This window comes from Chiloscyllium plagiosum, unplaced genomic scaffold, assembly GCF_037043375.1.
Source record: "Chiloscyllium plagiosum isolate Xiang-an unplaced genomic scaffold, Cpla_swu_hap1 HiC_scaffold_1, whole genome shotgun sequence".
NCBI lineage: Eukaryota > Metazoa > Chordata > Chondrichthyes > Orectolobiformes > Hemiscylliidae > Chiloscyllium > Chiloscyllium plagiosum.
The window spans coordinates 106,681,232-106,707,271 of NW_028270139.1; the positions used below are offsets into that span (position 1 = coordinate 106,681,232).

General features: G+C 42.4%; 1 protein-coding gene and 1 long non-coding RNA gene across 3 annotated transcripts in view; one reads left to right on the forward strand and one right to left on the reverse strand.

The window, feature by feature from the left end:
• rit1 (Ras-like without CAAX 1) overlaps positions 1-26,040 on the forward strand; it is a 302,874-nt gene that overhangs the window by 154,405 nt on the left and 122,429 nt on the right. For both annotated transcript variants that reach the window (XM_043701395.2, XM_043701404.2), the window contains one exon: positions 7,204-7,395. In XM_043701395.2, coding sequence (XP_043557330.1) covers positions 7,204-7,395 — 192 coding nt within the window. The remainder of the gene's footprint in view (positions 1-7,203; positions 7,396-26,040) is intronic.
• Positions 1-26,040, reverse strand: part of LOC148152184 (uncharacterized) — a 278,077-nt gene that overhangs the window by 62,332 nt on the left and 189,705 nt on the right. The gene's annotated exons all lie outside the window — the stretch shown is intronic.

Sequence of the window (26,040 nt, forward strand, 5' to 3'; positions counted from 1 at the left end):
TCCCTGGCTATTGCGAAGATTACTGTCTAGTCCTGTTAGAATTTTCTAGGTTTCTCCGAGATCCCCCTCAAGGTTCTAAATGTCAGTGAATATAGTTCTAACTGATCTAGCCTTCCTCATACATTGGTCCTGCCATCTCAGGAATTAGTCTGGTAAACTTTTGTTGCATTCCCTGCATAGTCAGAACATCCTTCCATGGATGAGAAGACTAAAACTGCTCACAAATGTTCCAAATGTAGTCTCGATATGGCCCTGTACAATTGCACCAAGAAATCCTTGTTTCTATACTCAAATTTTCATATTATAAAGGCCAACATAATTTTGCCTTCTTCATTGCCTGCTGTACCTGCATGCTTACTTTCATGCAGGTACAAGACTGGTGTACAAGAACAATTGGGTCTCGTTGCACTTCCTCCATCCCCAATCAATTGCCCTTCAGAAAATAATCTGTCTTCCTATTTTTACTACCGAAGTGGATAACCCCACATTTATCCACATTGCCCACTCGCTCAAATTGTCTAATTTACATTGAAGCATCTTTGCATCCTCCTCATAGTTTATCCTCTCAGTTTTGTGTTGTTCACAAACCTGGAGATATCAGATTTAGCTCCCTCATATAAACCATTAATAGGTTTCATTTTAGTGAAGAAATAACAATTCACAATCAAAGTTAACAGCTTCAAAGACAAGCAGGTTCTCCTCAAGGATTGAGGTTTAGTGTTGCAGCTACTTCAGAAGGAAGATCAGAAGAGTTTTCAAGAGTGAGAAAAACAACCTGAAAGATTTTGTAAATTTAATTATTTTTCACAAGGGCGCAACTTCCTTCCACGTGACTAAGACCTAAAGAAATATTGGAATATAAATGTTAAATGAACACCCCTTTGGAATGATACAACAGGGATCAGAACCTGTTGTTGAGTAAATCTGGATGAAGCTTGAGGAAGTGGTTTCTGGGATTTGAAGCTTATGTACTTAATGCTGTCAATACAGAATATATGCCATTGGCAGCTCCACTCTGTTCCTTCTTTCTCCTTTTTTAAACTTGTGTTACATGTCTTTGAAAAGCAGCCATGTTCCCCACTTCAAAATCAATACCTATTGGGAGCACAACTCAAGCTAAAACCTCACTGACTGCATGATAATGAGATCTGACCCCAATAAGTACACAGGTCTCTTGCTGTCTCCTCAAAGTCAATTTGTGTATTCCCCACCTGCTGCTCACACAATTACTATAAACAGCAGAAAGTTGTTCCTGATCTATTATTTTCTAAATTCACCTAAACACGTTTATCCAGAATAGAGAGGGATGTTCCAAATAATATGTTGAACTATTTCATTGTCAAAATATTAGTAATAAAGATTCAGATAAATGAACTGACAATGAAGTATAATAAAGAATGTAACTCTGTTATCCAGAGCTATGGAAGCCAAGCAACTGTTATCCATCTGCAAATTAATCTGAAAGATTAAACTGCTAAACTAAGCATGACCAGAAACTTGACTGAGGAGAAAGTGAGGTCTGCAGATGCTGGAGATCAAAGTTGAAACTTTATTGCTGGAACAGCACAGCAGGTCAGGCAGCATCCAGGGAACAAGAGATTCGATGTTTCGGGCACAGGCCCTTCTTCAGGATTCCTGAAGAAGGGCCTGTGCCCGAAACGTCGAATCTCCTGTTCCCTGGATGCTGCCTGACCTGCTGTACTGTTCCAGCAATAAAGTTTCAACAGAAACTTGACTGGACTAGCCATATAAATGCTGTGACTACAAAAGCAGGTCAGAGGCTACAAAGCTTGTGCTGAGTAACTAACCTCCTGTTTCCTCAAAGTCTATTGTCTATTCATGAACTACAAGTCAGGAGTTTTTTTTTATTCATTCATGGATGACAGCATTACTGGCTAGGGTGGCATTTATTGTCCATTCCTAATTGCCCAGAGGGCTGTTAAAAATCAACCACATTGCTGTGGGTCTGGACTCACATGTAGATCAGACCACATGAGGATGGCAGCTTCCTTGCTTAAAGAACATTCGTGAAACAGATGGGTTTTTCCCAACAGTCGACAATGGATTCATGGTCATCATTAAACTCTTAATTCCAGATATTTCTTGAATTCAAATTCTACCATCTCTCATGGAGGGATTCAAACCCAGGTCACCAGAACATTTCCAGGATTAACAGTCCAGTAACAATACCACTAGTCTGTTGCCTTCTTGTTAATGGGATGGAATAGTCCCCACTTGCTTGAGTGAATGTAGTTTCAACAAATCACATCAAGGCAAAGCAACCCCCATGAATAACATGCCATTTGCTCCCTCCACCAATGAAGCACTGTGATTGCAATATACACATCGACAAAATGCATGGCAGCAACTCACCAAGCTTCCTTTGACAGCACCTTCCAAACCCACAAAGCTTGACCAGCTAGGAGGAATAGATAGCAGATGCGCAGTAACACCACCTCTTACAAGTATTGTCCAAGTCAGGCACCATTCTTACTTGGACCTATATCAACATTCATTCACTATCACTGGATCAAAATTCTTGAACTTCGAGATACTTACCATGATCTTTTTGAGCAATTAGAGATGGGCTACAAATGATGGCCTTACCCGTGATGATCATATTCCACTGATTAATTACATTTTAGTGCTGGAGTTCAAGATTGACCCAACAGAGATAGTGATGAAGTAAAAGCAAAATGCTGAAAATTTGAATTTTAAAATTGGAAATGAATGTAAGTGTGCTGGAATTACTCAGCAATTCTGACAGCTTTTTGTGGAGAGAAACGAAGTTAAACCTTCAAGTTAAACATGTATTTTATACAATATTATGATAAGGGTGACTTTGGTCTGAATACCTATGACAGATCCCCAAAGAGCTTGGAAGATCCCCAGTCCCCAAAGAACTGGAATCTTAATGAAATGATAGTGGCGAATGAATTAAAGTAGGTCTGAGAGGAGTTTATGGCTGGTTACATTTACAGGGCTGCAATTTTAATGAAAACACCAAAGTGGACGTGGCAGAGAGACATTTGCTTCATGATGAGATCATGGCCTGTCTATACAACTTCTGAATTTCTGAATTATTTTTAGTTTTTTTTAACTTAGCTTCAATTTTGAGTCATTAAATCATTGTGAACAATTCTCCAGCATAATTATATACATAAATAATTATATTCAGATTTTCAAAGTAAGCTTGATAATGTATACTAATTTTCATGTTAGATATTTACTTTTTGAAAATTACTTACAAATGAAAATTCAATGACTGGATGTTGCAGTTAGCAGTGAAGCAGGGTTCATCATGTTCACTGCAAACAAATTTGCCTGTTAGGATCGAAAGGTCTTTGGGCTATGGTTTGCCTTTTTCTGAAATGACAATTTAAACCTGGCGCCAAATCAAGGGCAACCTGAAATTACAGAAGCAGTGATGTCAGCGTACAGAGAGATAATCAAGATGGCGGTGGAGTAAGACAATCCATCTGAAGCTCCTCTGCTGCTTCAGTTTATTTCTCATTTCCTTCTCTTTCTTTTCCAATTTTTTTCTCTTTTATTCCCCCTTTTTTGTGTTTTCCCCTTCCTAGCACTGTAGCAGGTCTCAGCCTGGTCTCTCGGCAGCTCATAGCAGCTGAGGTCTCCCAGAGAGGAAATAAATGGAGGATTCATCAAAGACTGTTGAACTTTTAACTCATTCCTTTGTTTTCCTACTTTGAACTATGAAAGACTTTAATGTAAACCGTTAGTTTAACTCTTTATTTTTCTACTTATTCTATGAAGAAAATGCTTAACTTATTAACTCTCGTTCTCTTACCTAAGATGGCACCATGTGTGGCAACATTGTACACTTTTCACTGTACTTCTGTATTTGAGTCCATGTGACAATATAATCTAAATCTAATCAACTAATTTGAAGCATTCACGCACAGCAGTCTACTTATTTAATTTAAAATCTTCAGATATTGAAATAAACTTATCACTGTGCAAAATGGACATTGAGATTTTTAAAAATGTTTTTCAAGAATGGATAAAATTTTTGAACATCATGAACTCATTTGACATTCTAAAATTATAAAATTAACTTTTGAAGGCCTGTGAAGGTGTTGGTTCATGAAGTTGGTATGCTGTTACATATTATTCAACAAGTGATCTTTATGGACTTCAGAAAGGGGTTTGAAAAGGTTCCTTATGGTTGACTGGTTAACAAGGTTAGATCACATGGAATACAGGGAGAACTAGCCATTTGGATAAAGAACTGGCTCAAAGGGAGAAATTAGAAGGTAGTGGTGGATGGTTGTCTTTCAGGCTGGAGGCTGTGACCAGTGGTGTGCCACAAGATTCGGTGCTGGGTCCATAGCTTTTCATCATTTATATAGATGATTTGGATGTGAACCTAGGAGGTAAAGTTAGTAAGTTTGCAGATGACACTAAAATTGGAGGTGTAGTGGACAATGACGAAGATTACCTCAGAGTACAACGGGATCATGATCAGATGGGCCAATGGGCTGAGGGGTGGCAGATGGAGTTTAATTTGGATATTTTGAGGTGCTGAAATTTAGAAAGGCAAATCAGAGCAGGACTTAATGGTAGGGTCCTGGGAAATGTTGCTGCACAAAGAGACCTTGGAGTGCAGGTACATCATTCCATGAAAGTGATGTCTCGGGTAGATAGTATAGTGAAGAAGGCATTTGGTATGCTTTCCTTTATTGGTCAGTGCATTGAGTATAAGAATTGGGATGTCATGTTGCAGCTATACAAGGCATTGGTTTGGCCATTTTTGGAGTATTGCGTGCAATTCTGGTCTCCCTGCAATACAGAGGATGTTGTGAAATGTGTAAGGGTTCAGAAAAGAATTTCAAGGATGTTGCTGAGGTGGAGGGTTTGAGCTACAGTTGGGAGGCTGAATAGGCTGGGGCTGTTTTCCCTGGAACATTGGAGTCTGAGACATGACCTTATTGCGGCTTATAAAATCATAAGGGCATAGATAGGATGAATAGACAAGGTCTTTTCCCTGCATTGCTGGAGTCCAGAACAAGAGGGCATAGGTTTAGGGTGAGAGGGGAAAGATTCAAAAGGGACCTAAAGGGCAAACTTTTCATGCAAATGTTGATGCATGTATGGAACGAGCTGCCAAAGAAAGTGGTAGAAGCTGGTTGCAACATTATCTGGATGGGTACATGAATAGGAAGGGTTTAGAGGGATATGGGCCAAGGGCTGACAAATGGGACTGGATTAACTTAGGATATCTGGTCGACATGGCTGAGTTGGACTAAAGGGTCTGTTTCCCTGCTGCACATCTCTATGCCTCTATGACTCAAAGATGTTAATTTTACCAACACCATAATTGAAGTTTTCAACTGTTCATAATTGAAAAGGAATTAGAAGCAGAGGTATTGCACAGTAAACCATTGCAATTCTTCGCTGTTCTAAAGTTCCAATGTTATTATTAGCTTTGTACCACATCAAGACCTGGGTCAGTTGTTCTTTTCCCCTTCCTTTTGGTATCCTTTCCTACTCTATTCACAACTATATTTTAAGAAATTTAAAGTTGAATGTCTCCCTTGTTTTGTTTCTTTTTAATCTTATTTACATCATTTATTTGAATAAAACTGTGATTTACTGTTCTAGTATGTTCCCTGAAATAATTCCACAGCGATCGGTATCCTGTCAGCAAGTCACTCTTTATGTGCACGTGGGAAGTCCTTGACATTGATCCAGCTCCCTCAGAGCCAGCTCTCAGAGTTGACAGGATGTCTGACACTCCTGTTACTCGTCTGTCTGCCAGGACTCCCTAATTGGACCAGGTTAACAGCCCCAATCAGGGAACTCATATTCTATGCGGTCCATTTGGTTAATCTCATTGCAATCACTACATCCCTAAACCTAATATTTACTCCTGACAGGAACTGTGCATGAAATGCTAGCATTGGATGAAAATCAGTAGTTGAAAGGAAAGTTTAATCTAATCCAATACTGGAGACTTTACAAATTTGACATAGGAATCTCATTCAAATTTTATTTCTTTATTTTTGTGCAATGCAAATTATCAAAGTTCACAGTGTTTCCTCATTCACAGTGCCATAAAGGTTAAAGGTAATTGGAACTAATTTGGAAAGAGCATACGCATGTTGTTTAAAGAAAAGTAATCAGAGTCAGGTTTTTGGCCTTTTGTTTTCATTCATTTTGTCAATTATTGTCCTTACAACTTTTTATACTCTACAATTCCAGCTGTGCTCTTGATTGCAATGCTAGTAAAATGCTAACCTCTGCCAGGCTGTGGTTGGGAGAGTTTGTTGCGTCCAACTGAGACTTCATAAGAAGAACCTTTAACCTAAACAAGATACTGTTTATTTCTTGATTGCAATGGGGGACATATTACATTAACAAGATAAACTTTGTTCCTTAGTCTATGAGGAGATCTTCCTTATTCCACCAATTCTATATGGCGTCATCAGATTGGGTGAAATTTATACCTGATTACCTTATACAAAATAAACCAGGGGCTTCAATTTTCAGATACATTAACTGCAATGTATGGATTTTTTAATCAGCACTTACCAAAACAAACAAGACCACCAAATAGCAGAGTGTATAATTTTGAGGCTTGTCTGCCAAATGTCAGTGAATCCAGTGGTTTATACACAATTTCATGTAGGTCACGAGATTGCATTCATGATTGTGAATGATATTTGTATTTTGCCCTTCATTAGTCTAAAACGTTTACAAATAATTATGGCTCATTTACCACAAACTAATTGACTTCATTTAACCCAATGTAAAAAAGGAATCAATCTGGAATCATCATGATCTGTATGGCCCTGTTCTAGAAGAGCTAATCCAGTTTTCTCGATATAACATGAGCAAAATGATAGTCTTTTGGCTCTTGAATGTCCATGAGATAGTTTATATCTTACATTGTACAGGAGGATCCGAAGACTGCAGTTAACTCGCAAACAAACAGAAATTAATGGGGAAACTCAGCAGATGGTGAGTCCATTGACACTGGACCTGCAACATTAACTCTGCTTTCTCTCCACAGATGCTGCCAGACCTGCTGAGATTCTCCAGCAATTTATTTGTTTCTTTCTGATCACTAGCAGCCACAGTTCTTTGTTTTTTTTTTGACAGCAGTTAAGTATTCAGTCTCTGTGTTATAAGGCTGAGTTGGTATCAGTGTTTTTCTTTTGTGTTTTTGATTATTGACTTCAGGCAGAATTCACAGCCATGAGGGACCAATACATGCGAGGTGGAGAGGGTTTTATAATCTGTTATTCCATCACCGATCGCCGATCATTCCAGGAAGCTGCAGAGTTCAAGGAACTCATCTATCATGTTCGACACACATATGATATCCCAATAGTTTTGGTTGGAAATAAAACAGACTTGGAAGAGTACAGGCAGGTAAGGAAGTTTCACTTAGTAAACGTGCCTTTTGTGATTGTTGTTCAAGATTTGTAATTTACTGTGAACTTGAGAGTTTTGGTTTATTTTGTGGAAATCTTAGCAATGTAGTCCAGTTAAAAAGTAGTTTTAATTTTAGCCAAATATAAAATTAATTCATATTTGAGGAAATGTTATTTATTTTCACCTAATTTCAATTGCCTGAAGCTCTCAATAAGTTTTTTACATTTGCAAGCTGGGATTTTCAGTGATTTGAAAAAAATGTAAGGCTGTAAGAAGCAATTAGAATCAGTAGTAGGCTGTAATTCAGCAATGACACATCTGTTTTCTGAAATTAGATAATAGAATTTTAGATTTGGGGATGTATTTTTTCATGTAGGGTAGGTGATGACCTAGTGGTATTATCACTAAGCAATTAAACCAGAGACTCAGGTAATTGGGTCAAATCCTACTATGGCAGATGGTAGAATTTGAATTTAGTAAAAATCTGAAATCAGAAGTCGTTGTCGATTGTCAAGAAAAAAACATTGGATTCACCTATACCCTTTTGGGAAGGGAAGTGCCATCCTTACCTATTTTGATATACATGTGATTCTGGACTCTCAACTGCCCTCTGGGCAATGAATTCTGGCCGAGCCAGGAATGCCCACATCCTCTGAAGAATATATAAAATCGCTCAACTAGAGAAGCCTCCAATATTCTGGTGGAATAAACTCTTTACATCAGTAAAGACCCACCAGTTCATCCTACCGAATTACAGTGGTACTCCAACCAAAACATGATTGATAGGAGGTACAGTGGCAGGGATTAGAATTTGCTATTGGAAGGTGCATTCTATTATCCAGCACTGTTAAGTCTGGGTGTTTGCAGCATGGAATATGCTTATTGCCTAATTGCCACTTCAGAGTTCTCCACCTATTTAGCCAAAATTCAGTACAGACCCTGTTTAATCAATTGATTTCACACATAACATTAATATTAAAATAGCTAGGAATTAGTTTTGCAGCATTTGAAAAGAAGAAGTAAAGTTCTCTATGAAATTAAGAATAGATTCCTCTCTTGTCTGGACAACCAGAAATGTAAGTTCGACCATAAGACATAGGAGCGAAAGTAAGGCCATTCGGCCCATCAAGTCCACTCCGCCATTCAATCATGGCTGATGGGCATTTCAACTCCACTTACCTGCATTCTCCCCGTTACACAACAATAACTCGAAGAATGACTGTGCAATACTCTGACACAGGGCATTTTCGACATATACCTCCTCTGAAAGACTGGAAAACATCCTGGGTATTTGCAAGACAGAAGATTGCTTGTATTTTGCATTGATTTAGAATGGAATTACACAATTTGTAGAATGCATTGAAAAAAAAATCATTTACATTGGTTTCTGAAGATACTTTAGATTTTATTGTTGCTATTTTCCACAAAAAGCCCATTATATTTGGCTGATTTTCAATGGTGTCAGCCACTTATCTCAGAAGGACGGCTGAGTTTACATTTTGATTGACAGTTGTAAGAGGCTGTTAAAAGATTAGCTACCTTTTTTGTGGTTACTGAATAAAACAATCTATTTATTTGTATCACAAATAAGCTACTTGAAGAGTAAATTAACCACTTAATATGTTTAATGAATGAGATTTTGTTTCCTGCAACAAGTGTGTAATAGTCTGAGCACTGACAGCAACAGCAAGAGAGCAAAGGAGAATGAACCTGGGGTGAACAGCAGCAGTAGCAGCAGGACAAACACCTGAGGAGTGGGGTCAATCAGAGTAAACCTCAGAGCGAACAACAGGATAAATATCTGAGGAGCAGGGTCGGACAGAGCAAACTTGGGGGTGAACAGCAGGATAAATACCTGAGGAGCAGGGTCGGACAGAGCAAACTTGGGGGTGAACAGCAGGATAAATACCTGAGGAGCAGGGTCGGACAGAGCGAACTTGGAGGTGAACAGCAGGATAAATACCTGAGGAGCAGGGTCGGACAGAGCGAACTTGGGGGTGAACAGCAGGATAAATACCTGAGGAGCAGGGTCAGACAGAGCGAACTTGGGGGTGAACGGCAGGATAAATACCTGAGGAGTGGGGTCAGTCAGAGTGAACTGTTTTGGGGCCACTGCTGTTTGCCATTTTCATAAATGATCTGGATGTGGGCAGAGAAGGATGGGTTAGTAAATTTGCGGATGACACGAAGGTAGGCAGAGTTGTGGATAGTGCTGAAGGGTGTTGTGGGTTACAGAGGAATGTAGAGCAAGGCTGAGAAGTGGCAAATGGTGTTTAATGTGGAAAAGTTTCAGGTAGTTCACTTCGGAAGAAGTAACAGGAATGCACAGTACTGGGCTAATGGTAAAATTCTTGACAGTGTAGATGAACAGAGAGATCTCAGTGTCCAGCTGCTTAAATCCTGAAAGTTGCCACAGGGTTGTTCAGAAGGTATATGGTGTTTTGGTGTTTATTGGTAGAGGGATTGAGTTTTGGAGCCACGAGGTCATGCTTCAGTTGTACCTGAAGTAAGGCCGCACCTGGAATATTATGTACAGTGCTGGTCACCGCATCATAGGAAGGATGTGGAACCTTTGGGAATGGTTCAGAGGAGATTTACTAGGATGTTGCCTGGTGTGGAAGGAAGGTCTTATGAGGAAAGGCTGAGGGAACTGAGACTGTTTCGTTGGAGAGAAGAAGGTTGAGACGTGAATTAATTGAGACTTATAAGATAATCAGAGGGTTAGATAGGGTGGACAGTGAGAGCCTTTTTCCTTGGATGGTGAAGGCTAACACGAGGGAACATGGATTTAAATTGAGTGGTGATAGATTTAGGACAGATATCAGGGGTAGTTTTTTCACTCAGAGAGTAGCAGGGGCGTGGTACGGCCTGCCTGCAACAGTAGTAGACTTACCAATGTTAAGGGAATTTAAGTAGGCATTGTACACACAAATGGATAATAATGGAACGGTGTAGGTTAGATTGGCATCAGGTTAATTTCACAGGTCGGTGCAACATCGAGGGCCGAAGGGCCGGTCCACGCTATATCGTTCTATGTTCTATGTTCTGAGGAGCAGGATTTAGTCACATTTGGAAAAATATGAACTGATTAACTATAGGCAGGATGGCTTGTGTGGAGAAGGTTGTGTCTAACAAACTTGATTGAGTTTTTTGAGGAAATTACAAAGATAATTTAATGAGGGCAGAATGGTAGATGTTGTCTATGTAGAATTTAGCAAGGCCTTTGACAACGTCCTTCATGGTAGGCTGATACAAAAGGTGCCCTTGTTTCCTCCCACAGTCCAGAGATGTGCAGGTAGGTGAATTGGCTATGCTAAATTGTCCATATTGTTAGATGCATTAGTCAGGGATAAATATAGGGTAGGGGAGTGGGTCTGGGTGGGTTACTCTTTGGAGGGTCAGTGTGAATTTGTTGGGCCGAGAGGCCTGTTGCCATACTGTAGGGAATCTAGTCTAAATGTTGAAGTCACACGGGACCCATGGTGAGTTGGTACAGAACATGCTTAGTCTCAGAAGACAGGAGTTGTGGTGGAAGGGTTTTTCCTGACTGGAGATCTGTGACCAGTAGTTCTGCAGGGATCTGTGCTGGGACCCTGTTGTTTGTACTCTATATAAAAAGAACTCGAAGAAGAATGTAAGTAAGTTTGTGAATGACACAAATATTCAGGGAAGCTGCAGATGGTGAAGAAGATTGCTACAGGATACAACAGTATATAGATGATCTGGAGACTTGGATGGAGAAATGGCAGATGGAATTTAAACTGGACAGTATCCTTACTACAACAGGGTGATTAGAACTGGACACAATTCTCCAGAAGAGGCCTCACCAACATCCCATATAACTTCAAAATGATATCCCAACTCCTATACTCAAAGGTCTGAGCAATGAACACCTACATGCCTTCTTAACCACCCTGCATATATGTGACGCACACTTCAAAGAATTGTGTACATGAACCCCAAGGTCTCTGTTCTACACCACTGCCCAACTTTTAACTGAAGCATTATATTATAACATTTGGATCTAGGGTATGGATCTAGGCGTACAGGTCCACACTTGCCTGAAAGTGGCAACCCCAGTGGATAAGGTGGTCAAGAAGGGTTATAGCATGCTTGCTTTCATTGGTCAGGGCATAGAGTATAAAAATTAGCAATTCATGTTGCAGCTGTATATAATTTTAGTGAGACTACATTTGAAATATTGCATACAGTTCTGATTACAGCATATTTCACTTGAACATTGAAGGATGACCTGATAGAAGTTTACAAAATTATAAGAGGCATGGATAATCTAAGTAGAAATGTTGGTAGAAATGCCAATTGCTAGGGGTCATAGGCTAAATGTAAAAAGGGATATGTTTAAAAGTAATGTGAAAGGCAAAATCTTTATGCAGAGGGTGGTGAGTGCCTGGAATACATTGCTAGAGGAGGTGGTAGAAACAGATACATTAACAACATCTATCAGGCTTCTTGACAGATATACCAGTAGCCAGGGAATAGAGTGATAAAAAGGTAAAAACAATGACTGCAGATGCTGGAAACTAGAATCTGGATTAGTGGTGCTGGAAGAGCACAGCAGAGAGATATGGATCATAGAGAGGCATAAGGTTTTTAGTTTTCATTTTTAGTTTAGAAAGGCATCATGCATTGGCTCAGTCTTGGTGGGTCGTAGAGCTTGTTCCTGTGCTGTGCTGTTCATGTGTTCTTTGTTCTTCGTTGATGAAAACGAGCTCCATGAGCTTGTTCAAAGTTTAATGTATTCCAACTTCACTTCTGAATTTTGCCCACCGTGAATATTGTGTCAGTGGCTGTGAAGGTAGAATGGAAGGGGTATGGATTAGCATGAAGAGGAAATGTCGATTATGGAGTGACATGGATGGTGCATGCGTTGATAGTGTTGTGTGATTAGGAGATAGTGACGATAGTGAGTCTTTTATTAAACTGGGCCCTTTACTCAGACAATCAATGTGGGCTTTCAAACCTCCAGACTCACTCACCTCGGAACTGCCTCTGAACTGCCCATGAAGGAGACATACCCTGGAGCGAGAATTGCCTCCTGATTTGAACTCCCTTCTGACAAGCTAAAATTTTGACACAGATCATCATTTCTTTATGACATAGAAGAATTTTACTGGTACAATGAACATGTTTTCAAATGCTGATGGTGTGACGTGGTCAATTTAAAGGCTACTGAAAGTTTTAAGACAGCCTTTGAATAAACAATCATTTTGAAGTGTTATTTGCTGGCAAAATTAAAGATCAGGATTGCCATATTCAATGTAGGAATGTCCAGTGTATAAAGTATTTAATGAAATAATGTTATACTTCACTTAATCTTCAAGGATGATATCAAAATTTTAGATCTAAGTAATAATAAGATTAAACAATTTTCAGTCCTAACTTCAAATGAAAGGAAAATAATGATGTATTTGGTGGTTCTCCATATAATAGTTGTTTCATAATATCTACAATTAACTTTTTCATATAAATAATGGTTTTTGCAGATATAACCGAATAATTTCTCATTATGTATGCTTGCTTTGCGTATGATTTTTATTGCTAGCTGTAGTCAATTCTTTTAATGTATTATTCATTGCTTTTGTTATGATTTCCCCAGTCATCTTCCTGTCAGTCCCCATGATAGGACCCAATGTGGATTGCGTTGACATTGTAGTTTGTATCAGGTTGTGTTTGAAATCACAGGGAGGAACTGCCTTCGGGACTCTCCAACTCATTGCTGTAATGTTGGCAGAAACCCCACTTCAAGGCATGAACATGAAATGACTGTGGGGTGACAGACAAACCCAGAGGAAGTTCACCTTCATCGTGAAATCTTTGGCAATGCAATATCTATCAAAGAAAAACTGAAATTGAATGAATTAAGCAATTATTGAGTAATCATCAGGATTAATTAACCGAACAATAGCAATTACTTTAGTTTCATGGGCCATAAAATAATTATGGGCCACTCTGCAAATATGCTGCACTATTTAAAGTGGTTTAATTTAGCAATACTGGATGTATTACATTGTCTTTTTGAGTTGAAGATAAATTCAAATTACTAAAGTTGCAAGCAGAAATAGAGTGAGTTTTTCATCTGATGAAGTGTTGCATGCAAAATCTCTTACTGCTTTTCCATCAAGGAGTTTTAACTTAATTGTTAAATTCTATAGTTGAATCAGTATCTTGTGGATTATGTGATATCCCATAGGAAGGTCTGTTTTATAATTGTACTATTTCTGGCCCAGAGCTTCAGGTGTGATGCTTAGAATGACCATAATGAGTGAAATTTAAAGTCCTCCTACAGTGGTGAGTTTGGTATTAGGTGCATTTGATCAGTTGTAAATATGGCACATCAGCTTCTCACGACGACTCTGAATAAGTCAAAGGCAGGAGAGCCCGTGGATATTCCTGACCCACTTAAGATACTCAAATGGGCAATTCATACCCACTTAAATTCCTTGTTCTATTGCTGCTGCTAATAACCCAGCAATAGAGGGAGTATTATTGGGAAGAGCAATAAACATGCTGGGAGGGCTTGTGTTCAAAGTGAATCAGTACTGCATGTTGTCAAGCATCTTGAGTCTTTTGGAAATGTGTTCATTAAGGAAAGTAGAAGTTATTCCATCACACACCTGGCTTGTGCCTTGTAGAAGATAGTTAGAAATTAGGGAGACAGGAGGCAAATTACTTGCTGCAGAATTCCTAGCCTCTGGCCTTTTCTTGTGGCTGCAATATTTATGCGGCTCATCCAATTCAGTTTCTGGTCAAGATTAACCCCAGGATGTTGACAGTGGGGAATTGAGTGATGGTAATGCAATTGAATATCAAGGGCTGATGGTTAGATTTTCTCCGATTTGAAGTGGTCATTGCCGAATGCATGTGTAATGTGAATTATACTTTGGGCTTATCACCCAAACCTGAATGTTATCCATGTCTTGCTGTATTTGGACATGGACCGCTTCAGTACTTGAGGAGTGTGAATGGTGATGTGCATTGTATCATCTTCAGTGAACATTCCCACTTCTGACCTGATGGTGGAGTGAAGGTTATTGATAAAATAGCTGAAAATAGTTGGTCTTAGGACACCACCTTGAGGAACTGCTGCTGAAATAATCTGGAGTTTAGATGATTGGCCATCAAAAACCATAACCATCTTCCTTTGTACTTGGTATGATTCCAACCAGTAGAGAAGTTTTCCTCTTATTTCAGTGACTCAAGTTTTGCTGGAGCTCCATGAGGCCATACTGTCAAATACTGCCTTCCCATTAAGGGCAGAGACAAAAACACTGTAAATGCTGGAATTCAAAGTAGACAGGCAGGAGACTGGAAGAGCACAGCAAGCCAGGGGCAGCAACAGGAGGCTCAAAAGTCGACATTACAGGTGTAACCCTTCTCCAACCCTGAAATGTTGATTTCTGCACATCCTAAAGCTGCCTGACTTGCTGTGTTCTTCCAACCTCCTGCTTGTCTATTTCATATTAAGGGCAGTCAGTTACTCTCACCTCACATCTGGATTTGAGGTCAGGAGCTGAGTGGCCCTCACAAAACTGAGCATAAGTAAGCAAGATAATCCTTTGCAAATGCTGCTGGATATCACTGTTAGTAATCCATTCCATCACTTTACTGATAATCGAGACAAGGTAGTCTCACAGTAGGTCTACTAATTCTTGAATTCCCAAGCAAGTAGAAATAGTTTAGCTTTATCTATCCTAACTTTTCATGCTAACAGTTTGAAGACCTTGATCAGATCACTCGTTAACCTTCTAAATTCTAGAGAAAACAGGGCTAATTTGTAGAGTCACTCTCATAGTCTAATGCTTGATCATTCTTATAAACCTATTTAATGTTATAATTATTACAATATCTGCATTCTACTTCATGCATACATAATGAGTTGAAAATCATGTGATTGCTCAAGATTACCCAATCTGCCACTGACAGGAAATGACACCTAGGCCCACACTTGAAGCTGTACTCCATAACAGGAGATGTCACTTCATGGTTTTGTTAAAGCAGCAAGTGAAGAATAAACTGGGTAGGTACAATCCAAAAGTATAAGAAAAGCTCCTCCACAATGTTGTTTGAGTATAATTTAGCCTTTCAGCTCATTCTTTATTGTTTAATATGACCTGGTTGGGATTTCAGTTTGATGTGAGGCTTAAGCCTGAGATTCGTGGCATTATCCTGGGCACCTCATTGCAATATATAGTTCTGAGCTGGGAGCAGTGCATATTGCTGGTATCTGTTTGGTTTAACACATAGTTGGGTACATAAGCAGTCCAGAAACACATGGAACCATGCCCTGAGGTACCCCTCACTTCCAGTGTGCAGTACCAAAAGGCATGGCTCACTGAGCTGATGTGAAATACAACAGTGGATCTCACTTTCTTTTATTCCTTCAAACTTAATCCTACCCCGTGACATATTAGCTCTTACCCATCTCATAGACAGTCTTTCATGTTATTTTGCCAACCTCTGTGTTAACCTTCAACCTCCCTCCAGTCACACTGTCATCATTCATATTTCAAAAGGAATAGGGAGGGTGGTAAATGAGGTCGGGGAGTGGCATTGCTAATCAAGGATAGTATCACAGCTGCAGAAAGGGAGGTCATCGAGGAGGGTTTGTCTACTGAGTATGGGTGGAAGTCAGAAAGAGGAAAGGAGCAGTCACTTTATTGGGAGTTCTCTGCAGACCCTCCAATAGGAACTGAGACACGGACGAGCAGATTGGGAGGCAGATTTTGGAAAGGTGCAGAATTAGTAGGGTTAAATTATATTAGGTTCACTACAGTGTGGAAGCAGGCCCTTCAGCCCAACAAGTCCACACTGACCCTCCGAAAAGCAAACCACCCTATTCCCCTACATTTACGCCTGACTAATGCACCTAACAGTATGGGCAATTTAGCATGGCCAATTCACCCAACCTGCACATCTTTGGTGCTGTGGGAGGAAACCGGAGTACCCGGAGGAAACCCATGCAGACACGAGAAGAATGTGCAAACTCCACACAGACAGTTGTCCGAGGCAGGAATTGAACCTGGGTCCCTAGTGCTGTGAGGCAACAGTGCTAACCACTGAGCCACCATGCCGCCCGTTGTTTGCAATGGGTGACTTCAGCTTCCCAAATATTGATTGGAACCTCCTTAGTGCAAATAGTTTGGATGGAGAAGATTTTGTCAGATGTGTCCAGGAAGGATTCCTGACTCAATGTGTAGATAGGCCGACTAGAGAGGAAGCCATATTGGATACGGTGCTTGGCAATGAATCGGGTCAGGTGTCATATCTCTCTGAGGGAGAACATTTCAATAATAGTGATCGCAACTCACTGACTTTTACTATAATTATGGAGAGGGATAAGAGCAGACAGTATGGGAAAATATTTAATTGGTGGAGGGAGAATTACAATGCTATTAGGCAGGAACTGTGGAGCATATATTAGGGACAGATATTCTCAGGGAAATGTGCAACAGAAATGTGGAGGTTGTTTAGGGAGCTAAAGTGAGTGCTGGATTGGTTTGTCCCATGGAGAAAAGGAATAGATGATAGGGTGAAGGAACCTTGAATGACAAGAGATGTGGAACATTGAGTCAAGAGGAAGAAAGAAACTTACTTAAGGTTGAGGAAGCATGGATCAGACAGGGCTCTAGATGGTTACAAGATACCCAGGAAGGAACTGAAGAATGGACTTAGAGGTAAAAGGGAGATTGAAAAAGCTTTAGCAGGTAGGATAAAGGAAAACCCCAAGGTGTTCTACACTTATGTGAGGAACAAGAGCTGGATTTCTTGAAATGGTTAAAAGTGGATAATTCCCCAGGACCTGATCAGGTGTACCCGAGAACTCTGTGGGAAGCTAGAGAAGTGATTGCTGGGCCTCTTGCTGAGATATTTCTATCATCGATAGTCACAGGTGAGGTGCCGGAAGACAGGAGGTTTGCAAACATGGTGCCACTGTTTACGAAGGGCAGTAAAGACAAGCTAGGGAACTATAGACTGGTGAGTCTGACCTCAGTGGTGGGCAAGTTGTTGGAGGGAATCCTGAGGAACAGGGTGTACGTGTATTTGGAAAGGCAAGGACTGATTCAGGATAGTCAACATGGCTTTGTGCGTGGGAAATCGTGTCTCACAAACTTGATTGAGTTTTTTGAAGATGTAACAAAGAAGATTGATGAGGGCAAAGCAGTAGATGTGATCTAAATGGACTTCAGTAAAGCGTTCGACAAGGTTCCCCATGGGAGACTGATTAGCAAGGTTAGATCTCATGGAATACAGAAAGACCTAGCCATTTGGATACAGAACTGGCTCAAAGGTAGAAGACAGAGGGTGGTGGTGGAGGGTTGTTTTTCAGACTGGAGACCTGTGACCAGTGGAATGCCACAAGGATTGGTGCTGGGCCCTCTACTTTTTGTCATTTACATAAGTGATTTGGATGCGAGCATAAGAGGTACAGTTAGTAATTTGCAGATGACACCAAAATTGGAGGTGTAGTGGACAGCAAAGAGAGTTACCTCAGATTACAACAGGATCTGGACCAGATGGGCCAATGGGCTGAGATGTGGCAGATAGAGTTTTCATTGCAGCCCACCAGCTTGCCTGGATAGTATTCCTGCTGGGAGCCAGTGTCCATACCTCCTCTAGGCAGGCTCCTTTACCAAACAGGCTGCCTTCTGTACTTGGTACAATTACATGAGCACACCTATTCTGAGGTATAACCTGACAGTGAGGAAGCACAAAGCAGAGTGTTTTCAATGTACCAACCAGGGAGAAGCCAACCTTGCTGGAAACATGTCTCATATATCTGGCTGGGATCCTAAAGGTAGCATTTTGTTACTGATTGCTAACCAGACTGTGGTCAGGAACACAATACCAAGGGACTGGGATTTTACTGCAAATTCATGTCCTGCCGATGAGTGCTAGCAAGCTTCCCAACCATCCCCATCAGGACGTCTGACCCAGCTGAAATTTCTTTCTAACTTAATGTGAACACTGCCAATCACCACCAGGAATGGGCATTCGGCCTTCTGGGCAAGGTCTTTGCAATTCTCATCTTTATTCCCACTTGCAGTGAGCCAAGAAGATTCCAACCATGGCCTTGGGGTTTTCTGTAGCACTATGGTTACATTTACATAATTAAGCAGGATAGGAAAACTACTTTTCAGGCAAGAGCCCTTCATCAGGAATGGGGCTTGTGAGCCGAGGGGATGGAGACATAAATGGGAGAGAGGCGGGGCTGGAGGGAAGGTAGCTGAGAGTGCAATAGGCAGACAGAGGTGGGGATAATAGTGATAGGTCAGAGAGGAGGGTGGAGCCCGTAAGTGGGAAGGAAGATGGACAGGTATGACGGGTCATGAGGGTGGTGCCAAGTTGGAAGGTTGGAACTGGGATAAGGTGGGGGGAGGAGAAATGAGGAAACTGGTGAAATCCACATTGATGATGTGGGGTTGGAGGGTCCCAAGGTGGAAGATGAGGCTTTCTTTCTCCAGGCATCAGGTGGTGAGGGTGTGGCGATGGAGGAGGCCCAAGACCTGCATGACTTTGACAGAGTGGGAGGCAGAGTTGAAGCGTTCGGCCATGGGGTGATGGGGTTGGTTGGTGCGGGTGTTCCAGAGATGTTCTCTGTAGAGCTCTGCAAATGTCCTGTTTCCCCAATGTAGAGGAGACTGCATCGGGAGCAACAGATACAGTAAATGACATGTGCGGAAGTGCAGGTAAAACTCTGATGGATGTGAAAGGCTCTTTTGGCGCATTGGACGGAGGTGAGGGAGAAGTTGGTGTGGGTGCAGGTTTTGCACTACATTCAGACCAACACAATTTCGATTTGAATAGGCCAACTACAAAAGTCAAAACTTCCAGATCCTTCGCTCCACACTTGCAGTCATGCGGTGCCACCTAATCTCTCTACAGTCAGCCCTGCCTCAGCTCAGGGCCAAACTCTCTCAGAACTGCAAAGGACCTCTCCTGTTTTACATCCTCAGAAGAATTCACACACTTAGCAAATGCTTTTTCTACACCATATCAGACATCAAAAACTGTACGTACAACAAACTTTCTTGTACCTACCTCAATAATCGGGATTCCTCGACCATTCCTGAGGCTTCCCCCGGCCTCCGGAACTGCTTGACCGCCATCAGCCACACGGCCGCTCCTGCCACCACCACCATGGTGGACGATGACATCACTTCCGTCTCCGCTGCCCGACAACCCACAGCCACGGCTGACCATGCGGCCTCTGTGACCGCCGGTCAGACAATCGTCGCCATAACTGTGACTAGATCCACCATCACCACAACCACCATGACTGTTGCAAGATCCATCACCACCAAAACCAATGTGAGGCCAAACCAGAACATCACTTCCACCCCCTGTTGTTGCTCCTGCTGCAGCCACTTCCACCCCGACTGACATCACCTAAGCCAAGCGTTCTGCCACTTTCACCCCCGTTGTTGTCACCACCACAATCACTTCTGCCCCCACTGACGCCACTCACCTGAACAGCCCAGACAGAATTGCCTATGACATGCATTACATCCCTTCTGACCCCACGGATCCCACAGTCACCACCTCCGCCCCCAACGATGCGTGGGATGTGCATCACTTCCATGAATAACCTCACCCTCGGTCTCACGACTACCATTCCCACTCCAGTTACACTCTCCACTCCCCACCACCACTCCCAGCTCCAGCCCTACACCAGGTCCTAGCTCTCAGCCCTGCTGTGTTTTCACTATCCCCCAGACCTCCCCCGACTGAGGATGAACAATCAGTCCTCAGCAAAGGCCTTAACTTTATCCCCCTCCGCTCCCAGATCAACAAATTCCACACGAGTCATGATATCAAACACTTGTTTTGCCACCTCTGCCTCCAGGCTTATTTTTTCCACCAAGACTCCTGGCCACTTTCCGAGGAACCCTATGCCCGCCTCCAACATACCCCATCCACCAGGACACCCCGTGTAGTCTGTTACCCACCCTCAATCTCTTTTTTTCCCAATTGCTGCCAAGACATTAACTGTCTCAATCTGTCCAGCTGTCTCACCCACTCCAACCTCTCACTCTCGCAATGCGCAGCCTTCCACTCCTTCTGCTCACCATCAAACCAGCGAACAAAGACGGTGTGGGGGGGGGGGGGGGGGTGCAGCTCATTGACTTCTACACCACTGAAGCCATATGCCAATTCGAAGACACCTCCTCCTACCGCCCCCTCGACCATGACCGCACCCTCCATCAGCAAACCATCATCTCCCAGACCATACACAACCTCATCACTCAGAGGAACTCCCACCCACAGCTTCCAACCTCATAGTTGGGGAACCCCGCACCACCCGGTTCTACCTCCTACCCACGATTCACAAGCCTGACTGCCCCGGATGACCCAGCATCTCAGCCAGCTCCTGCCCCACTGAATTCATCTCCACATACCTTGATGCTGTCCTATTTCCCCCCTCCCCCCCCGGTCCAGGTAATCCCCAGATACGCGTTCGGGACACCACACACACCCTTCACCTCCTCCAAGACCTTCGTTTCCCAGGCCCACAATGCTTTATCTTCACCATGGACATCCAATTCACAGACACCTCCATCCGCCGTGATGAAGGCCTCCAAGCCCTGCAATTCTTTCTCTCCCGACGTCCCCACCAGTACCCCTCCACTGACACTCTCATTTGTCTGGCAGGACTGGTCCTCACCCTAAATAATTTCACCTTTGAATCTCCCACCTCCTCCAAATGAAAGGGTTAGCCATGGGCACCCGCATGGTTCCCAGCTATACCTGTCTCATTGTCGGTTACGTAGAACAGTCCACCTTCCGCAGTTATGCCAGCACCATTCCCCACCTTTTTCTCCACTACTTTGATGACTGGAGCACAGGGTGGCGCTGATACAATGAGGAGGTTGAACAGTTCATCAACTTCACTGAGACATTCCACTCTGACCTGAAGTTCATCTGGACCATCTCAGACACCTCCCTCCTCTTCCTGGACCTCTCCATCTCCATCAACGGTGACCGACTCAACACAGACATTTTCTACAAACCCACTGACTCCTACAAATTCCTGGACTACACCTCCTCCCACCCCACCTCCTGTAAAAATGCTGTCGCTTATTCCCAATTCCTCCACCTCCGCCACTTCTGCTCCTAGGAGAGTCAGTTCCACCACAGAAAACATCAAATGGCCTCCTTCTTCAAAGACAGCAATTTCCCCTCCCACATGGTCAATGATGCCCTCCAGCGCATCTCATCCACTTCCTGCACCACTGCCCTCGAAACCCACCCCTCCATCCGCAACATGGACAGAACGTCCTTGGTCCTCACTTTCCACCCCTCTAACCTCCATATACATCACACCATTCTCCACCATTTCCGCCACATACAAAACGGACCCCACCACCAGAGATATATTTCCCACCGACCCCTATCCACTTTCTGTAAAGACCATTCCCTCTGCAACTCTCTTGTGAAGTCCGCATCCTCCCTGCACAGCACCCTCCCCTGCCACCGCTAATTGCAAAACCTGTGCCCACACCTCCCCACTCACCTCCATCCAAGGCCACAAAGGAGCCTTCCACATCCATCAGCGCTTTCCCTGCACTTCCACATTGCTCATGCTGCGTTCTCCTCTACATTGGGGAGACAGGATGCCTACTTGCAGCGTGCTTCAGAGAACATCTCCGGGACCAACCAACCTCACCGCACCATGGTCGATCACTTCAACTCCCCCTCTCACTCTGCCAAGGACTTGCAGGTCCTGGGCCTCCTCCATCGCCCAACCCTCACCACCTGATGCCTGGAGAAAATAGCACCTCATATTCCACCTCATGACCCTCCAACTACGCGGTATCAATGTGGATTTCACCAGTTTCCTCATTTCCCCTCCCCCACCTTATCCCAGTTCCAACCCTCTAACTCGGCACCGCCCTCATGACCTGTCCTACTTGTCCATCTTCCTTCCCACCCATCCTCTCCACCCTCCATTCTGACCTACCACCGTTACCCCTATCTCCATCTACCTATCCCACTCTCAGCTACATTTGCCCTAGCCCCAACCCAGTCCCAGTTATGCCTCCACCCCCTCAGCTCACAAGCCCCATTCCTGATGAAGGGCTCTTGCCCAAAACATAGATTCTCCTGCTCCTTGGATGCTGCTGTGCTTTTTCAGCACCCCACTCTCGACTTTAACCTATTGTCAGAGCCTGTTGTTTCTAAATTCTTCCACCTAACCACTGTGCAACCAGCAGAGACTGGTGGTTTATTCAATCTTTCAGAACATATTGTTTTGATACTTTTTCTTCAATCGATTAATTCTTGATTTCCTTCAGTACCCTGGTAATCTGACTCTCACCTTGTTCCTCATTCCTTCAGCTTTTTCCATGCGATCACAGCAATGCTGGATGATCATGTCGGCCATTTTTGTTTGAATTTCTCATGTAGTTATAAAGTCAGATGTTCTTCCTATTGATAATCTTCCTTGTTTATCCGAGCTAGAAAATGACACTGACTTGCCCATATCAATGGCTGGGCTCTTTCATGGCAAAACATTCCAAGAGTGGGACATGATTACTCAGAGATAGACAAGCCAGTCTTTTTCCTCTATTGTAATGGCACATGTGTTACTGGAGAGACAAAGGAAACTATCATTTTGTTGGATTGGTAATCTTTTTCAGAGATAAATTTATTGAAAGAATTATTGTAAAAAACACTCTTGAAAGCGTATAAGGCTGCCATTTTGGCCTTGAAAGGTACCCAGTTAACCTTTGTTTACCCAGGAAGGGAGAGGTATCTGAAAAGTGAGCAACTAGTGAAAGTAGCCATCCAAAGCTGCTACTTTACATTAAACCCATCAATAATATTCTCCACTACTCTCAAACCAAGAAGTTATTTTTGGTTTGTGATGAGTAATGTGGTTTGTGAGTTTTAGTATGAGTGTTTAGACCACATGTCCTAACAACTGGCAAGCCGTGTCAAACAGCAAGTCCTTTTGACTGCTTATAGTAGACCTTGGCACATTCAACCAACATATAGAGTCATAGAGTCATCGAGATGTACAGCACGGAAACAGACCTTTTGGTCCAACTCGTCCATGCCGACCAGATATCCCAACCCAATCTAGTCCCACCTGCCAGCACCCGGCCCATATCCCTCCAAATCCTTCCTATTCATATACCCATTCAAGTGCCTTTTAAATGTTGCAATCCATACATGTACCACGCTCTGCGTGAAAAGAGTTGCCCCTTAGGTCTTTTTTATATCTTTCCCCTCTCACCCTAAACCTATGCCCTCTAGTTCTGGACTCCCCCACCCCATGGAAAAGACTTTGTCTGTTTATCCTATCCATGCCCCTCATGATCTTATAAACCTCTATAAGGTCACCGACGCTCCAGGGAAAACAACCCTAGCCTATTCAACCTCTCCCGATAGCTCAAATCCTCCAACCCTGGCAACATCCTTGCAAATATTTTCTGAACCCTTTCAAGTTTCACAACATCTTTCTGATAGGAAGGAGACCAGAATTGCACGCAATATTCCAACATTGGCCTAACCCATGTCCTGTAAGCCGCAACATGACCTCCCAACTCCTGTACTCCATAGTCTGACCAATATAGGACCTTCTGCTGGCAAACCTCAGGATTCTATTTCCAACGTTGAATGTAATTCAGCTATTGAACAATGATTACCAGACAATCCTGAATATGCTTAGAATTACACCAGAAATGAATTTAAAATGAATTCAAACTTGGGCTTGCAGTATGATTCATTTGATTGACAAGAAAATTTTAAAATAAAAATAGAACTGGTAGTGAAGTTTCAGGCAGCAGAATTGGGACTCCCCATTTAGTTGTTCAAACAGTTTCCTTCTCTCAATTTTGGGTCTGTGGGGCTTTCACAACAATGTATCCACACTATGTCTAACAGCACCTCCTTGGTTGTCTCTTGTTCTGCCATTCTGTGAAAACTGTTTTGCTCTTTTCTTTGTCTATTCTTTCCCTTGTCTTCTCTTTACTACTTACTGCGATAGTGGGTCTTAGCTGCCTTCTGGAGTTCTCTCAGTTGATTACTCCACAGCACTCCTCGACTGCCTTTCCACATATTCACTTACAACACTCTTTTCTTTGTGGACAAAATGAATTTCTTGATATATTACACCATTTTCAATGAGGAAAGGGTATGGAACAAGTCAATCCTTGCTGTGTTCCCATGGTAATGGAGAGTCTACCAGCCTGACCAGAGTATAATCAGCTGCAGTTGGCAATTAACAGTTCCTGATGCATCTTCATGCCAACAAAATTGTTCTTTCTTTTCTTGGTTTCTTGTGTCCCATTCCTGATAAGACTAAAAATATTGTGTCTCTTTTTAGCAATGATTTAAATGCAGCTTCCTTCCAGAAAATGATCATGTGAGAAAGCTGACAATGAGTTAAATAATAGCGAAAATGTCAGAAGAAGGTTAACTTTAGTAAGTGTGGTTCTCTTTCAAACAGGTTTTTTTTTAAACATAGAACACTGGCGATAGAATCAAAGTGATTGTGGAAAATCAAAATTGTTTCCAAGTTGGTGACACGAAGCTGGAGGTGAATAAAGCTCATGTTGGTGCTGGAATTTGCATACTTCTGAGGTTTTTTGGCTGAAGGTTAGTGGAAGGATCCCATAAAAGACTTGTACTGCAAAGGATAGCAGGCATACCTAGAAATCCTGAGAGAAATTACACCTGGGGTTTGGTGCCAGAAAGTGAAGAATTCTTCAAGCGAAGCTAAGTTAAAGACTTTCTGGGGAAGTCATAAGGAACAGGGGAGATTGAGATGAGGGCTGAAAATGTGTTGCTGGAAAAGTGCAGCAGGTCAGACCGCATCCAAGGAACAGGAAATCGACGTTTCGGGCATAAGCTTCGAAGATTGAGATGAGGATTTTAGTCTCAAATATAACTGATTGCTTTAGTGATATAAAGTGTAAACATTTGCAAAAAAATGTGTATCTCTGTTAGAATAGAATAGAATAGAATAACCTTTATCACTATCACATCCAAACTCATTTGCTTTGTGAAAAACTGAATCTCAATCAGCTCCATTATCAATAGCCAACAGTTCCATGTGTGCAGGAATCAAGTCAGTTGTTCACATATGGCCAAGAATGGTATCCCAAAGAAATCAGTCCTCACTCAGGCATCCTTCAACTATATATTAGTGGCATGACATTCACATGTGCTTGCAACCTGGCCCTGGGCCAACCTAAAAAAACTTTTGCACATTGAGAAAGCAGTTAATAAAGACATAATGGATGTCTATCTCAGAAAATGGAGAATTTGACCAAACACAATAGGATTATAATTTAAGTTTTCCACTGAAAAATGTGGCCAGAGAAGAACTTCACCCCCAGTTCTGTGGCCACCACTCACAAACAACACAATGCCAAAATATCTTGACATTATTCAATACTCTTGAGCGTGTATGGATTTATCAGAAATGCCTTCTTGGGCAACATGGTGGCTCAGTGGTTAGCACTGCTGCCTCACAGTGCCAGGGACCTGGGTTTGATTTCAGCCTCGGGAGACTGCATGGTATTTGCACATTCTCCCCGTGTCTGCGTGGGTTTCCTCCAAGTGCTCCGGTTTCCTCCCACAATCCAAAGATGCACAGGTTAGGTGAATTGGCTG